Source organism: Echeneis naucrates, chromosome 2 (assembly GCF_900963305.1).
Source record: "Echeneis naucrates chromosome 2, fEcheNa1.1, whole genome shotgun sequence".
In the NCBI taxonomy this organism is placed as follows: Eukaryota; Metazoa; Chordata; class Actinopteri; order Carangiformes; family Echeneidae; genus Echeneis; species Echeneis naucrates.
Genome location: NC_042512.1, coordinates 9,218,455 through 9,235,327, shown reverse-complemented (window position 1 = coordinate 9,235,327; position 16,873 = coordinate 9,218,455). Strand labels below are relative to the sequence as shown.

Below are 16,873 nucleotides of genomic sequence, written 5' to 3'. Positions count from 1 at the left end.
TTTAGCTGATCTCAAGAAACAAATAAAAAATTTTGTCAAAATTCCAAACAGGACAACCCCAAAGAGAAACACTTTTGCAGAAATGAATCAACAGTGTCTCTGACTGATGTGAGTTAGATACTAAGAAGAAATTGATTCTTTACTTCTTTATTGTCTTTGTCAGTTAACGCTGCCCCAACAAGCAGCACTTCCTGAATTCGAAACTCAAGTCAACACTCAGGTTGGATAATAAATTGTGACTTTCTGAAAACTTTTTCTCAACTTTTTTCAAGCAGTGCGTTGAATAAATGTGTTGTCCTCCTTCAGCAGGAAGTTTCTGTGGTCTTGGTAACGGTTTGAAGAACAGAATGATCAGACAACGATCCTCTTAAATTCATGAGGACCGTTAGCATATGATGAGAGGACTGTTAACTGCAGTGATTAGGGATTAGGGTTGAGTTGTTGCAGCTGATCCAAAGAATCTATTTAAAATGGCAAATCATCATAATTCTTACTGAATTTCTGAGCAGGACAATCCCAAAGAAAACCATTTATGTAGAAAGGAATAAATGTAGCTGTCTGAGTTAGAGCCTCAGATATGGCTATGGAAGTGCAACAGTCAGAGCTCCATACACAATAACAGTCTTGCTTCTGTTTACCGAAAGCCTCCAAAGTCCACCGTGTATGCTGTATCTCCAACAAAGAGCTAAAGTCTTGTGGAGAATGTGGGCATCGACCCCAGTACCTCTGACATGCTAAGCTATCGCTCTACCATTTGAGCTAATTCCCCAGTATGCATGCTACTACACATTTTAATTTCTGGTGATGACGTCACCCAGCCCCCCATGTTCTCCAAACAGACCCAAAGTGTTACCGTTCGTTTGTTCTTGCAAAGCTTTAAGTCCATGATTGTGATACATATACTGATCTTTATTTGCACGTTCACAGCGTGATTATATATATTTTGATCTTGGCAGGTGACCGATTGTCTGTAAGTTTTAAAATCTGTTGTTAGTTTTATTAACTTTTGGAAATGAATCACTTTATGCATATTGTTTCTGGAGAGCTCACAGGGGTGCAGTATCTGCTCCAGCAGACCGGTCAGGTGCTGCAGGATGTGCACCCTGATTCACCTCCTCATTGAGGAGCATGATGTGGAGGATGACATGGAGGAAGATGATCCCACAGTGCTGGAGGTCCTTCATGCCCCCAGCACATCCACACTGGCGTCCAGCCCTCTGCCTTCTACTTCCTCTTCTGTAGCTGCAGTTGATACTCAGGCTGAAGATGAAGATGAAGCCACAGGGAGCACACATGCGTGTTTTAAGTCCTAACTCCTTTATTATGAAACAGTCAAAGTTTCAGAGACCAGAATGCCCTTTAGTGCAGGAAGGAGTTTACCTTGAGTCTGGCGCCTTAGACCACTCGGCCATCCTGACAGACAGATGGATACTTGAATTTGAATTACTTGGTCTTCCATATGACAAGTGGAGATATGCTACGCTCTACTCTGCATTGCCATCATATTGGAGGTGAGTTTAGCTGTGCAGTCAGCGTTGGTGGTTCAGTGGTAGAATTCTCGCCTCCCATGCGAGAGGCCCGGGTTCAATTCCCGGCCAATGCAATGGCCACTGCTCTCCATGAAAAGCAGCAGTCAGCACTGCCTGGATACAACAGTGGTCAGGGCTGTACTGTATGTTTATACTGAAACACTGACAGCTCTCCTCCTTCTCACTCTTTTACTTACTCTGGGTTCCAGGCCTCGTTGGTGCAGTAGGCAGTGTGTCAGTCTCATAATCTGAAGAACGTCAGCATGTCGTGTTCATGGAACAGACCCTGTCTTCAGGTTTGTAGACAGATTAAATTTGTTCTCCAAAGAACAGAAAAATGATGAGACAGGTCAGGAGTTTTTCAGCAGCACTGATTAACAGGAAAACATGGAGAATGTGAAGTTGTGTATGTTGGCTGGTTAAAGCAGCCTGTTTAAATCCCAGCAGTTCCTTGTTGCTAAAGTCAGATGTTGTAGAAATAAACTACCTTTGGGTTTTCATCAGCTGTAGGTTACAACATGATAAGCACTTCCTGTGCAAAAGGCCTCTAGCGATTGTGCCATAAAAAAAAAGTTTTTCCTCTCTGCTAGATGAGTCCTAACAACAGCACTCAGCTGTGTCATATTTTAAGGCTGTGCAGATTACAGAGATTCTCCAACATGCTCTGTAGCTCCCCACCTGGGAAACTTGGTCCATGAAAGCAAACAACCGTCAGAGTCAGGCCGACCACAGAGCCTGTTCTCCTGATCAGCCTGTTCAGTCTCTGTGTGTCTCCCTTTTTGTTGCTGTCTGCTTTAGTTTAGTTTATTTGCACATTAGAAGCACACTGATAAAGACTTCATGATAAATCACTGTGCAGGGGAAGTTAGAAGTCAGAAAAGGTTTATGGGAATACTAAAAGCATCAGAGTTTTCATTTTCACATGGTAAGACTTTATTATTTATCAGTGAATTCAAACCCTTGAAGTTAGAAGTCAGAAAAGATTTATGGAAATGTTGATGACGTCACTGTCGTAAAAGAAGTGTGTCCCTCGCCTGTAATCCAAGTTACCGGGAGGCTGAGGCTGGAGGAGCGTTTGAGCTCAGGAGCTCTGGGCTGCAGCGGACTATGTCGATCGGGTGTCCGCACTAAGTTCGGTATCGATATGGTGCTCCGGGGGGAGCCCGGGATCACCAGGTCGTCTAAGGAGGGGTGCACCGGCCCAGGTCGGACACGGAGCAGGTCAAAGCCCCCGTGAATAGACGCTGTAGTTCAGCCTGAGTAAGACAGCGGGACCCAGTCTTTATGCTGCCACTATACACACAACACGACCTCATCCTTTATTCACACTGAAATCCTCCACAAACTGAAGGACTCTCCACCTGGAGCAGAGGACCAGACATCAACAAAATCTAACTTCATTCATTTTAACATTAGAAAAAAGCTGCAGATGATTATTTTAACTTCTGTGTTTATATTCAACAATGTATTTGAATTAAAGTTGATATCTTTCTATAATAATCCATCATGGACCGCTGGACACTTTCATATCAGTAAATCCACCGTGTTTTAAAGAAGTTCAGAGTGTTTCAGAGTTTCTGACATGATACAGACAGACAGATCCAGTGTCCCAGAGAGAGAAGAGTCCCGACACTCCCTGATCTCACTGCGGGGTGGTCACGTGGTTCATGAGCTACAACGGAGTCCTGTGGGTGTGTGGCCATTTTGTTTACTTCTATCACTCTGGTTAATAACATATTATGGAAAAACGCACGTGCTCTCTCCGTCGGGGAATCGAACCCCGGTCTTCCGCGTGACAGGCGGAGATACTGTCCACTATACTAACGAGGAGCTGCGAAGAGACCTTTAGTGTGTGATGTAAACATGACAACCACTACACTACAGAAACTGCACTCATTCATTTGGAGCGAACGTGAGAGAGTGACGTGTGAATCTGTGTCGCGTGGGAGATCAATGAAAGGCAGGAAATGCCTTTGATCTCCAGTGACGTCACACAGTCTCGTTGTGGAGTTGTGCATCAGTGAAACATTGATTCATACACGAGGACATCACGTATATTGTTGGAATAGAAAATCTTATTTTTTCTGTGTGTGCTCCTGAGAAAGAGGCTCAAATCCAAACCCAGGAGACAGAGGTTGAGTGAGTCAGTGAGGAAGAAGCTGCTCGTTCTCCTTCAACAGTTTGATCTGAGGAAAAGTCACTTCCTCTTTTCAGGAATCAACTTCTACCATCTGTCCACTAGATGGAGATAACTGAGCATCAACTGAGAACTGAGTTCTTCATCATCTGGAAACAGACAGCATTGTTTTCTTCAGCTGGAGCTCTTTGTTCAAATCTACATTGAGATTCAGAGCCAAATGTTTTTCCTTTCCTGGATTTACTTCATCATTTCAGTCACTCAGCAGACAAATGCAAAATACAACCAACATGTATTAACTACAGACTACATAGTCTAGATTGGATTCAAAGTCCAGAGTTCCCTGATGGAACAACAGGTCCATGATTTGATGTGGGTCAAAGGTGCTGGCTTGAGGCTCCAGTGTCATGGGAGACGTCTGTAGACCATCAGCCATTTAAAAAAAAGAATAATGAATAAACAATTATCAAATATAATGAACCGAATTCTATTGACTTTTAGGACAGCCAATAGCGACTTTCCTTACTGAGGAGTGACATCAGAGCTCCGTCTCACTCAGCAGAAGAACAAAGGAGGAGCTTGTGTTTGACCCTGTGTGGGAAACACGGTGTCACAACAAAGCAAAGCCGTTTAATTGATTTGGTTTGTTTGTTTTAAACATATTTTTATTTGAGAGAATCAGCACTCATCACAGTCATTTACAGTGACAAGCGTCCCTCCGTCTTTTATTTTTCCCCCGTAATTTCTAACCCCCCACTCCCACCCTGCTGCTACAGACCAACACAAGTAAACATATGCAACGTAAAATACAATAAAATATATAAAAACATTTGATTTGGGTTGTTGTTGGTTCTTGTGAACGTTGTGATAATCCCTGCAGGTCAGATTTATGACCTGCAGGGTCTGTTCCCCTGAGGTTAGTCTGTGCTGTGCAGGGTGCCCCAGACGTGCCCGGGGTCCTTTGGGTGCTCTGCTTGTTCCAGGCCTCGTTGGCGCAGTAGGCAGCGCGTCAGTCTCATAATCTGAAGGTCGTGAGTTCGAGCCTCACACGGGGCAGAGCTTTAGTTAATAATGAGGAGTTAGTGGTTGGGTTTAAACCTCAAATGCGGAAACAAGTGAAGAGAAGAAGTTTGATCTGAGGAAAAGTCACTTCCTCTTTTCAGGAATCAACTTCTACCATCTGTCCACTAGATGGAGATAACTGAGCATCAACTGAGAACTGAGTTCTTCATCATCTGGAAACAGACAGCATTGTTTTCTTCAGCTGGAGCTCTTTGTTCAAATCTACATTGAGATTCAGAGCCAAATGTTTTTCCTTTCCTGGATTTACTTCATCATTTCAGTCACTCTGTGGATTCAGCTGACAAATGCAAAATACAACCAACATTTAAACGATGACGTGTTGAAACAAAACTTTATTGATTCAGTCTGGTCAGCAGAATATAACCTGATGAAATCAGCAACATTAAACTGATGTTTCTACATGAATGCATCACTGATTCTAAAACCATAAACTGAACATGAACACTCTGTACACTCAGCGTTACACACATGAAGACAACATCATGTGTTTAAGGTGATGTTGAGCTGAACAGGACTTGTATTGAACACACAGAGGGAGTGCACCGTTCCTGGAGATACTGCAATACCAGGTCGATGCGTGGAGTGGACGGAGCAAGCCCCTATTCCATCTCCCTGTTCCAAAAATCTATTTAATATATGGTCCCCGGGTAGGGGACGTATCAGATATTAAACTGATAAGAACAGATACTACACTTGATCTTAGCCAAAAGGCCGAGAAGCGATACCGCTCAGCTGTCGGAGGTAACGGAGTGTTTCTCCGCACCGACCCGCTCAGTGAGGGGTCAGAGTCGGCTTCAGTAACAACATCACTCCGAGAGAGAGACACAAACAGAAGACATGAAGAAACGAAGGAGGGATCAGAAAACAACCACAGACATGTTATTTTCACAAAGTTAAGTTGTAGAGCAAAGAAAACGTCTCTTCTTGGTCACCTGTAAAACTTCATATCTATGTCAATTTACCAGCTGAATATTATTGTGAAAACATCAGTTTGTCCTCTCATGTGATTGGCCTCATGGTGTGTCCATCAAAATAACCCCCCTGTCTGCACGGATTCTCTGAAGATTCGGCTCTCCTCGACTGGACTCGGCTTTTTTCGACCAAAAGAGAGAATAATAAAATTAAAGAGTAACTTTGTCATCCACAGAATAAAACCACAAATCACTGAACACTCATATATTTAAAATAGCATTAAAAATACTTTAAATTAATTTAAATTAATAACCCAATATTAGCTTAATGCTAACATACAATGGAAAACGTCATAGACCGGCTAACGGGATTATCATCAGTACCGCGATGATTTTAAAGCGTCAATGAACTTATTTCAGCTTTAACATGGCAGTAACACGTTGGGGAGAGCCGGTACAAAGTAACACAGGACAAATGTAACACGGCGATTTACTCAGAATCGGAAGAATGTAAACGCACTAAATGACGTCACCACTTTCAGCAAGCAATACTCCCCAGACCAGAGAAAATCTGGTGACTACGTCACACTTCCACTAAATTATTGCCGAGACCTAAAAGTAAATTTGTCGTTTAAACATTGTGATTACCATTTCCCGTGTCATATTTATAATGATATTATAGGCAATTTAGTTTTTAACTCAGTTTTATGGTTTCGGAGAAAACCTGGCGTAAATGTTGGAAGCTCCTGTCTGGACCAGAGTAATGCAGCCGCAGTCTGCCAGTTAACAGCTTATCAAAACACAACGATTCTGTGTTGTCATGACAGACAAAAGTAGGAAGAGAACAACACAAAGAAGGCTGGTTCCGAACCCTAACCCTGGTTTATGTGCAAATCATTGCAAAATTGTAATCATATACAAGCAAGATGATTCACATTAAAGCTTATACTTTTGACATTTTTGAAGCAAATAAAATGATTGAAGTGCATTTTATATTTGTAATTGTGAATTAGCGAGGAAGTTGTCCAATGTTTGAAAAAAAAAAATAAAATACAAAAATGTAACCAATTCCAGTTCACAATTTGATTGTGTTACTTTCATCCGGGCGGGACGACACACATTCAACAGCATCACTGATTCAGGAGCAGCACAGTGAAAACTGTACACATTACTGGAGAAAGTGATAAATGACATTCTCCATGTTTTCCTGTAAATCAGTGCTGCTGAAAAACTCCTGACATTTTCCAGCCAAAGTCAAATCTCATGATGGGACAGTGAAGGAATATCCAGTGTGTAAGAACAGTGCGGCACCCTGGACGTTTTATTCGTTCAGATTATGTCCAGAATTATTTCTAATTAGTTCTCCCAACTAATTTGCCCCCCAGCATTATTTTTTCCCATGAATATAGTTTAAAACGCTCTGTGTCCCTGATAAAACACTCACCTTCACCTGAGGTAACTGTAGATCAGCACCCATTTGCGTCAGAAGGTGTCAGTCTCGGCTTTGTAATGAGGCGGACGGCCGCTGGAGTCCTGTTGTAGCAGGAAGCAGCACAGAAGGCCGAAACTCACCCAAGACCGTCTCTGTTTCTGTTCTACAGGTGAGCAAAGTGCAAAAGCGCCTCATACAGTTATATTAAGTTTATTTCTTAAGTTGTGGTGTGTGTTTACAATGTAGTTAACGTCAGTAAATAAGGCAGCTAACTACTGCTAGCCTCAGCTGCTAATACAGCATGTCGTGCCCGCTGTAGCGGGTAATGCTAGTTCCCTTACTTTGTACTTTTATCGTTATCATGTGAATAAATAATAAGTTCAGAGGTTTGTAAACAGGAAGCAGCCACTATAAACAGTTAAATACGTGTTGCAGCTGAATACTATGTTCAGTAGCTGATATGTTAAACCAGTGGTTCTCAACCTTTCTGGGGTCCTGGACCCCCTGCATGTTTTAGATCGACCCTGAGGACCCAATTTGATAGAAACAGAGAGAAACTGCATTTTAAATAGCATGTATTCACTCTTTGAGGCAAATATGAGCTTTCTATAGCAACTTCCAGAACAAAAAAAAAATCATACTTATTCAGCTTCTTGGCATAATGTAACAAAGTATGCTATAAAGTTTGCCATTTCCAAAAATATGTAGGAAAACATTTATGCAGCATCTCCTGAACTTTATCTTCCAGATATTGTATAATAAAAAAAGAATTATTATACAGTAGCTTTCATAAATATGAATGTCATAAAACATATTTTTATGCACTCTTCAAGAACAAAAACATAAAGTATGAAACCTCAATGAATATCATATAATTATCATATATTATTAAGTCTATAATTAAGTCTCATGCCCTCATAACTTGAAAGGGATGCAGATACTGTTAAGTTTGTATCAACAGCGTCACAGATTAACTTTAACAATAAATGTCATAGGATCTTTTTTAAGAGATGTTTTATTTTCATGGACCCCTTTTCACGGACCCCTTGCAATCACACCACGAACCACTAGGGGTCCGCGGACCCCCCGGTTGAGAATCACTGTGTTAAACAACTAATAGGAGCAGTTTATCAGGTACACAAATGCTGTGTAAACTCGTTAATGCAACAAATGGTTAGTATCCTTAGTCTAAACGAGTCATACAAATAAATACAGTGCTCAGTTGCAGACATAAGAGTGAACAAATTATAGAAGCAGCAGAAAACATGGAATTAGTTATTGTGGTAGACTGCACATGTTCGGTTGTGTGTTATGTATTTGTTTAACTGTAGAACAGTAATCAGTACATTATTTGTTTAACTGCAGAACTGTAATAGCTGCATTATTTGTAAACTGTAGGACAGTAATGATTTCACTTTTGGTTATTGTATTATTTGGCACTGTAGTCTTGTTGTAGCAGGAACAAGCTCAGTCGTAAAGCACAAGACGGTCAGCATAGCAGCACAGAAAGCTGATACTCATCCAAGACTGTCTCTATATTCTGTTTTACAGTGGTTATTGTACAATATAATCACTGGTACCTGGGTGAAAGTTATCATCATTGTACAAGTGTTACACTTAAACACTCGATCATGTCCATGGAGTGTCTGTGTCCCTTTTCCTTTTCAAATGCTGTCCAATACAGGTGAGTCAGATTCTGAGAGATAAAGATAAACAGACAGCATCCAGTGAGACAACAGAAGCCCAGCAGAGGACAGAGACAGAAACACAGGTACTAACAACAACAACAAATGTCTGGATTATTTAAAATTGCATTTTCAAAGAGTGTAGCTGACAAGACCTCACATGGTCCATATGGACACCTGGACTTGTTATTCTGCTTCCTCCTCAGTCTTAAATATTGTAAAGAAAAGGTATTTGCCTATTTATCTTAATGTAGATTTGAACAAATGGTTAAATGTGAAGTTGAGCTCCATCAGATTTTCAGTGTGATTCTCTAGAAAGGAAGAAAACAACGATCACTGATCCAAACTGCCTGTTTGAAGATGACCAAGAACTCAGTTCTCTCTATCTATTGGACAGAGTGTAGAAGTTCATCACATGACTGATCTATTATAATCTGATTCTATTATGAGGAAGAAAACTGGTTCAGTGTTGAGGAAGTGACTTTTCCTCACATCAAACACGGGACAAGACTGATGAGAAAGAACAAGCAGCGACACATTTCCTGAGGACACAAATCTGTGTGTGTAAATGGACCTGAAGGGAGCTCAACAGGTGAGAATCTATAAATGTTTTGAACAAGATCACTTTTATCTTTGATTTTCATGTTACTTTTGGCAGCAGATTGGTTGTAACCAAGTTTATTGTTGAAAGTTTCCTCAGACCTGGTTGACCAGCTGAGAAGCCTCTGAACTCTGTTTGACTTAGTTTACTGGTTCTTTTTTCCTCCAATACAAACAGAAAGAATGAGGAATAAAGGCAGCAGTTTTATGTGACCAGTTTTGTCCAACAAAAGCAGTTTGATGGTTTTTATCCATACTGTGATTGATTTAATGTGAAATGTTCACACATGGTTTCAGATCAAAGACAAACCGAGTCATTTTTCAGGGAAATAATTTTTATTCTTTATCACCTTCATCCATGAAGACACCGATTTATTCCATTTAATAATCAAGGTCTGTGTCTCCTGAAAACATTGTCTCAGTTCTGCTGATTTTTTTTTTTTTTTTTACAGTGAAACCACAAAAACAGGGAAGTGCAGTTTTCTAAACTGAAGACAGTAAAGAGGGAAGTGATGTCAGTTTAATGTTGATGTAGCAAAAACAAAAAGGAACAAATAGTTAAGTGACTGGAGCCCCTGGACTTTTATTTGTGGTATTAATTTCCTCATTTTCCTCTTTATCACATGATATTGTCCTCAGACTCATGATAATAAACCAATGTACATAAATGGTAAAGAAAATTTTGAAATAATAAAGAGAACTATATTTCTGATTGCTCCATCTGTCGGTTGAGCTCAGAGTGACATTGTTTTTGTTAATGACTGTGTAACTTTTCCAGCAGGTGGAGGCTCAGCTATGAATCAGTGTGAGGACAGAGAGGAGGGAGCCCCTCCCTCTAAAACCACTCTGTGTGGGGAACATGAGAGTCAGACCAAAGCTCAGAGGTGAGATGAGGATCTCTAACTGTCCATCTGTCAGAGCTCAGCACTCAGATCACTGCTCCATCATTATTCACTCTCACTGTCACTTACTTTTTTTTTTTTTTTTTTTTTTTTGCTGCTATTTTGTTAGTTTGTTTTAGTCGGGAACTCAACCAGCATGTGGAGCAAATTTTTATTATTTGTTTTGGACTTTTCAACTAAATTCCTTTGCAGATTTTTTTTTTTTATTTATAATTTTTTTTAATCATCATAAAATACTAATTACAAAATAGTGTTTTGTATTTAAAATAGATGTATTAGGAGGAAGAGTCTGATTGAAGCTCTGTTCCCCCAAAAAACAACGAGACAAAATGAGGGGACACAGTGAAGTGAGGTACTTCCTGTTCTCCCCCTCAACAGTTTGACTCAATGTGATGATGAGCTGGATAATACACATGAAACCTATAATGAAACCAACAAACCTGACCGGGACTTTATTTTTCTGTGTGTTGGTGTGTGACAGAGATTCTGGTCAGTCAGTTTCCCTCTTAGACTGACTCCGTCCAGAAGATGGACTGTGTGTTTGGATTTGTGTGTTTTTGGGTGTGTAGCTTTGGAACAAACAGTTTGTCCTGTTTCTTTGTCTTCTGTCAGTCAGAAAGTGTTTCCCTCTCAGACTGACTCTGTCTGAGAGGTCCATCAAGATGGACTGTGATGAGGAAGAGGAGGCCAGACCAGAGTCTCCAGGATCAATCTGTCTGTCTCTGAAGTCTGACTGGTCCAAAGAACGGAATCCTCCAGTCTTCAGTAATGAACCTGGACCCTCAGAGACAAAGTAAGAGACTGCAGAGATGAGAATTAAAAATCTGTTCATAGATTAATATTCATGATCCTGAAGCATTTGGGCAGATTCAGGAAGACACTGAGATGGAAATTCTCGGTTTTATCACCAGAAACTACTGATGACTTTTTTTTTTTTTTCTCCTGTCCAAATATGATGTTAGTCAGATCATGTAAGTTATAAAGAAATGTTTTCACAGAGACAGGAAGAGAAAAAGACATGTCTCTGAAGAGGAGCAGCCGTCCCACTGTGCTCTGTGTCAGGACGTCCTGAAGGATCCAGTCTCTACCAGCTGTGGACACTGGGTCTGCAGACAGTGCTGCACCTCACACTGGGACCAGTCTGGTTCTTCAGGAGACTCCTCCTGTCCCCAGTGTGGACAAAGATCCAGAACCAGACCAGGTCTACAGACCAGTCCTGAACAGAGTGAGACTGAACTTCTGACTGACGTCTTTAGTTTTTCATCAGATCCTCAGACTCTCTGTCTTCAGTCTGACGTTGTCTCTTCTCTGTCAGCAGATCGTGTTCTACAGGAGGTTTTAGATCAACATAAGATCAGTCTGAGGACCAGATGTCAACATGTGACTGAAGGAACAGGAACAGGAAGTGGAACCCTCCTCAACAGGATCTACACTGAGCTCTACATCACAGAGGGACAGAGTGAAGAGGTTAATACCCAACATGAGGTGAAGCAGCTGGAGACAACTTCTAAGAAGAAGAGCCTCCATGATGCTCCAATCAAATGTCACCACATCTTTAGAGTCTCACCTGACCAGCAGAGTCCCATCAGACTGGTTCTGACCAACGGCGTCGCTGGTGCTGGAAAAACTTTCTCTGTGCAGAAGTTCAGTCTGGACTGGGCAGAGGGCTTGGAGAACCAGGATGTCAGTCTGCTGGTTCTGCTTTCATTCAGGGAGCTGAACCTGATCAGAGATCAGCAGTACAGTCTTCTCAGGTTGCTTCATGTTTTCCATCCAACATTACAGAAAGTCACAGCAGAGCATCTGGCTGCCTGTAAAGTTCTGTTCATCCTGGACGGCCTGGATGAAAGCAGACTTTCACTGGACTTCACCAACAGGGAGGTCGTGTCTGACGTCACACAGGAGTCATCGGTCCACCTGCTGCTGACAAACCTCATCCAGGGGAATCTGCTTCCCTCGGCTCTGGTCTGGATCACTTCCAGACCTGCAGCAGCCAGTCAGATCCCTCCTTCATGTGTTGACAGGCTAACAGAAGTCCGAGGCTTCACTGACGCCCAGCAGGAGGAGTACTTCAGGCGGAGGTCCAGGGATGAAGAGCTGTCCAACAGAATCATCTCACACATCAAGACGTCCAAGAGCCTTCACATCATGTGTCAAATCCCAATTTTCTGCTGGATCATCGCTACAGTTCTGGAGCACATGTTGACTACAGACCAGCAAAGAGAACTGCCCCAGACCATGACTGACCTGTACTCACACTTCCTGCTGGTCCAGACCAGGAGGAAGAGGATCAAGTACCATGAGGGACATGAGACAAGTCCACAGGAGCTGATGGAGGCTGACAGGGAAGTTCTTCTGAAGCTGGGGAGGCTGGCGTTTGAACATCTGGAGAAAGGGAACATCATGTTCTACCAAGAAGACCTGGAGCAGTGTGGTCTTGATGTCACAGAGGCCTCGGTGTACTCAGGACTCTGTACTGAGATCTTCAAGGCAGAGAGTGTGATCTTCCAGAAAACAGTCTACTGCTTTGTTCATCTGAGTGTTCAGGAGTTTCTGGCTGCAGTCTACATGTTCCACTGTCACACCAACAGGAACAAGGAGGTCCCGAAGAACTTTCTGGGAAAAAAACAGCAAGATTCAGCCCTGGAGGACTTTCTGATGGCAGTCCTGGAGAAATCCTTTGAAAGTAAAAATGGTCACCTTGACCTGTTTGTCCGCTTCCTTCATGGTCTCTCTCTGCAGTCCAACCAGAGACTCTTAGGAGGTCTGCTGGGTCAGACAGAAACCAAACCAGAGACCATCCAGAGAGCCATCAACAAGCTGAAGAAGATGAGCTGGATGAAAATCTCTCCTGACAGAAGCATCAACATCTTCCACTGTCTGATGGAGCTGAACGATCACTTAGTTCATCAGGAGATCCAGGAGTTCCTGAAGTCAGACACCAGGTCAAAGAAGAAACTCTCCCTGATCCAATGCTCAGCTCTGGCCTACATGCTACAGATGTCAGAGGATGTTCTGGATGAGTTTGACCTGAAGAAGTACAACACATCAGAGGAGGGACAACGGAGACTGATCCCAGCTGTGAGGAACTGCAGGAAGGCTCGGTGAGTCCACTCTCATTCTCATCAATCCTTCTGATGTGTTTAAATCCAATCTGATTCAGATGGTGTTTCAAAGTCAGCTGTTTGTTTTCAGATGATTCAAATGCTGCCAGAGATAAATATTCACTTAGTTGTGTTTCTAATGGAAATCCTAAAGACTGATGACATCAGCAGGTATCAGTGACTGATCATCTTCACAGCTTCACTGTTCACTGAGCTCAACCCAAGAGAAAATCAAATCAATAGACAGTCAAATGTTTTCAGGTCAACATGGCCTCATGGTCCCCATGGAGGATAGAAACCTGGATCAGGTCCCTGATAAACTGAGGACCTGATGGAAGATCAACTGACCACATTTTGTCTCTTCACAAAATGATTGAAACTCTGACAGTGTGAGACAGAGATGGAAGTCTTGGCGTCTTTAGTCCTCAAACCCTCCAGATGAATATGTAGTGTCCTGTGTCAGTGACATATTGTGTAATATGTGTCATCACAGACTTGTTGGTTGTGGACTCTCAGAGACTGAGTGTGATGTTGTGGCTTCAGCTCTAAAGTCCAACCCCTCCCATCTGAGAGACCTGGACCTGAGTCAGAACCACATAGAGGATTCAGGACTGAAGCTGGTGTGTGCTGGACTGGAGAGTCCAAACTGTGGACTGGAGACTCTGAGGTCAGTTCACTGACTGGACCTGCTGCAGTTTGAGTGTTGTGCTGTTGTTTGGATGATGTGTGCAGAGACATGATGGTGACCCACAATAACACAAAGATCATTGATGACATTTCTGATTGATTATTAATGATTTGATCTTCATTTTTTATCTTTTACTCAGGTTGGAGGGCTGCAGTTTGTCAGAGATCAGCTGTTCTTCTCTGGTCTCAGCTCTGAAGTCCAACCCCTCCCATCTCAGAGAACTGGACCTGAGTTGGAACGACCTGCAGGATTCAGGAATGAAGGATCTGTGTGGTTTTCTGAAGAGTCCAGATTGTAGACTGCAGACTCTGAGGTCTGTTGAGTTGTTGTTGTAGATTTGTTTAATCCAGAATTTATATTCACATTTAACTTGAATGTATTCACTTTTATTAAAAATCGCTGTTGTTTCATGTTTCCAGTTGTTTCTAATGATGACGATGATGATGATAATAATAATAATAATAATAATAATAATAAAAGTTGTCTGTCTTTTCCAAAACTTGAATTTACTTGTTCAATATATTAATCAGGAAAAGTCTTCCAGGAACCAAAGAGTTGGTTTCAGATGTTTGATCTCCAGACAGAAACCAGCACCAAGGGAGACCTTAGTCTTTGATGTTTAAAGTGTTTAAAGGATCTTTAAAGTCTTGCTCTTGGTCTCTGTCTTTGTATTGGAATAAAGTCTGATGTGGACCAGCAACATTTGAGATGTTAAAGTGGGTGATGAGTTTGAGAAGATGGAGAAGTTCTGGATCAGGACATTTCTGACTGATTATCAGTCATCTGAGCTCCATGATTTTTTCTTTTCCAGGTTGAGATGCTGTTGGTTGTCAAAGATCAGCTGTTCTTCTCTGGCCTCAGCTCTGAAGTCCAACCCCTCCCATCTCAGAGAACTGGACCTGAGAGGAAACCTCCTGCAGGATCCAGATGTGAAGGAGCTGTGTGATCTTGTGGAGAGTCCAGACTGTAGACTGGAGACTCTGAGGTCAGTCCACTGTGGTAGATCTTTAATCCACCGCTGAATCTAATGTCCTAATAAATGTCTTCAGACTTGGAGGGTGTGGAGCTGAGGACCAGAGTCAGTTGTGTTGTTGAGACTCCAGCCCTCATGGGGCTTTCAGACACGTGGCCGTGGCCCCCCTGTGCTCTGAAAGCTGTTATTTCCAAAGGATTGGAGCTCCACCACAGGTTTCCCTGCACTGAGCACAGTTCATGTGCAGCACAGTGATAGTTGTGTTTCTTTGTGGTGTGGTCATACTCAGTCAGTGTGTTACTGCAGTAGATGGAGTTCAGAGCAGCGGTACAGAAGCTGAGTGATGAGCTGCTGTGGACGGAGTCAACATCAAAAAGCTCTTCTACACACTTTGAAAACAAACAGTCCCACACATGTTGAAATGTTCTTCATTTAGAAGATTTTAGAGCTTCATCTTCACATCAAAGCAGAACTTTCCTTTGCTGCCACATATTTATGAAGCAGCCACCTGCTGTATTCCTACACACAAGTATGTCCTGTATTCCACTGCAGCCGCAGGTCAGCTGAGGGAATCACTTTGTTTTAGAGTGAGGAGCTGCTGAACTTCAGCCTCCAGTGGCTGAAATGACAATTACACTAAAGAAACACTTTAATATTTTTTATTATATTCATGATTTTTATCTTTACAGCAGATATTTTATCTTTACTGTATATATCTTTATTTTTACTGTATATATTTCTATCCTTATTCTATGTTGTCTGACGTCTGTGTGTAATGCTGCTGTTACACGGCAAATTCCCAGCCTGGGATAAATAAAAGTATCTATCAAACATCCAGACAAAATGTGGTGGAACTTTACTTTAAAGTCTTGTGAACATATCTGACTGATTATCAATGATTTTATCCGCATCTTTTATTCCTTATTCAGATTTGACAACTCCAGTTTGTCAGAAATCAGCTGTTCTTCTCTGGTCTCAGCTCTGAAGTCCAACCCCTCCCATCTCAGAGAACTGGAGCTGAATCAGAACGACCTGAAGGATTCAGGACTGAAGGATCTGTGTGGTTTTCTGAAGAGTCCTCACTGTAGACTGGAGACTCTGAGGTCAGACTCATGTTTTATTTCTGCTCTCAGATTAATATGATGTTATAGTTGTGGTGACTCTGACCTGCAGACAGGTTTATATTTATGAGGGAAAATCCTCTTCAGGTTTTAACATTTAAACTGGTAAATATTTCAAAATTACTTTTGAAAAACAATTTTTTATTTATAATTTGGAAATTGAATTTGAATTGGAGATCATTTATTAATCAATCTTGTATTTTTAAAGGGGACATAATATATTCATGAATATTTGTATCTTGATATGTTAATGTTCAGAGCTTAGTCTGCGGTTCATTTCATTAATTTATTTGCATTTCATTTGATAAAAATGTCCAACCCACATAGATTTATGAGACATGTATTTAATCATACAGTGGCTGTAACAGCATAACCTCTTATATCTGCATATAAACATACACAGATACATTATCATCCTTTTCTCAAGTAACAATGTTACATCATATTTTAAAAACAACAAATAAGCAATCAAAAGATTTAGTTGTGTTTCTGAAGCCTTGGAAATAAATTCAGCTACTATATGAGTCCCTTTGCTGAAAAGGAACTCATGTTTCTCAGATTCATCCAAATCAAAGAAATCAACATAAATATAAAACATTTAGGCAAGGCAAGTTTATTTATAGAGCACAATTCGTACCCCCAGTAATTCAAAGTGCTTTACAGATACAGACAAACAGGAACAAGAAGGCAGATAGAATCGTTCCATAA

The 16,873-nt window shown here is 41.5% G+C and overlaps 1 protein-coding gene and 4 non-coding genes across 5 annotated transcripts; 3 read left to right on the top strand and 2 right to left on the bottom strand.

Moving 5' to 3' along the window:
- The first annotated feature begins 1,532 nt into the window (after nucleotides 1-1,532).
- trnag-ccc (transfer RNA glycine (anticodon CCC)) lies at nucleotides 1,533-1,603 on the top strand. Its single transcript has one exon. It is a non-coding gene; the product is annotated as a tRNA-Gly (tRNA).
- Nucleotides 1,604-3,287: 1,684 nt separating this feature from the next.
- trnad-guc (transfer RNA aspartic acid (anticodon GUC)) lies at nucleotides 3,288-3,359 on the bottom strand. The gene has a single exon. It is a non-coding gene; the product is annotated as a tRNA-Asp (tRNA).
- A 1,290-nt stretch (nucleotides 3,360-4,649) lies between these two features.
- On the top strand, nucleotides 4,650-4,722 carry trnam-cau (transfer RNA methionine (anticodon CAU)). The gene has a single exon. It is a non-coding gene; the product is annotated as a tRNA-Met (tRNA).
- A 559-nt stretch (nucleotides 4,723-5,281) lies between these two features.
- LOC115057729 (U2 spliceosomal RNA) lies at nucleotides 5,282-5,472 on the bottom strand. The gene has a single exon (XR_003841946.1). It is a non-coding gene; the product is annotated as a U2 spliceosomal RNA (small nuclear RNA).
- Nucleotides 5,473-11,047: 5,575 nt separating this feature from the next.
- On the top strand, nucleotides 11,048-16,142 carry LOC115057607 (ribonuclease inhibitor-like; the record flags this gene model as incomplete). The annotated part of the gene is made up of 6 exons (XM_029524777.1): nucleotides 11,048-11,072; nucleotides 13,329-13,383; nucleotides 13,877-14,050; nucleotides 14,211-14,384; nucleotides 14,883-15,056; nucleotides 15,974-16,142. Coding segments are annotated over exons 1-6 (771 nt in total), but the record flags the coding sequence as incomplete, so codon positions are not given.
- Nucleotides 16,143-16,873: the final 731 nt, after the last annotated feature.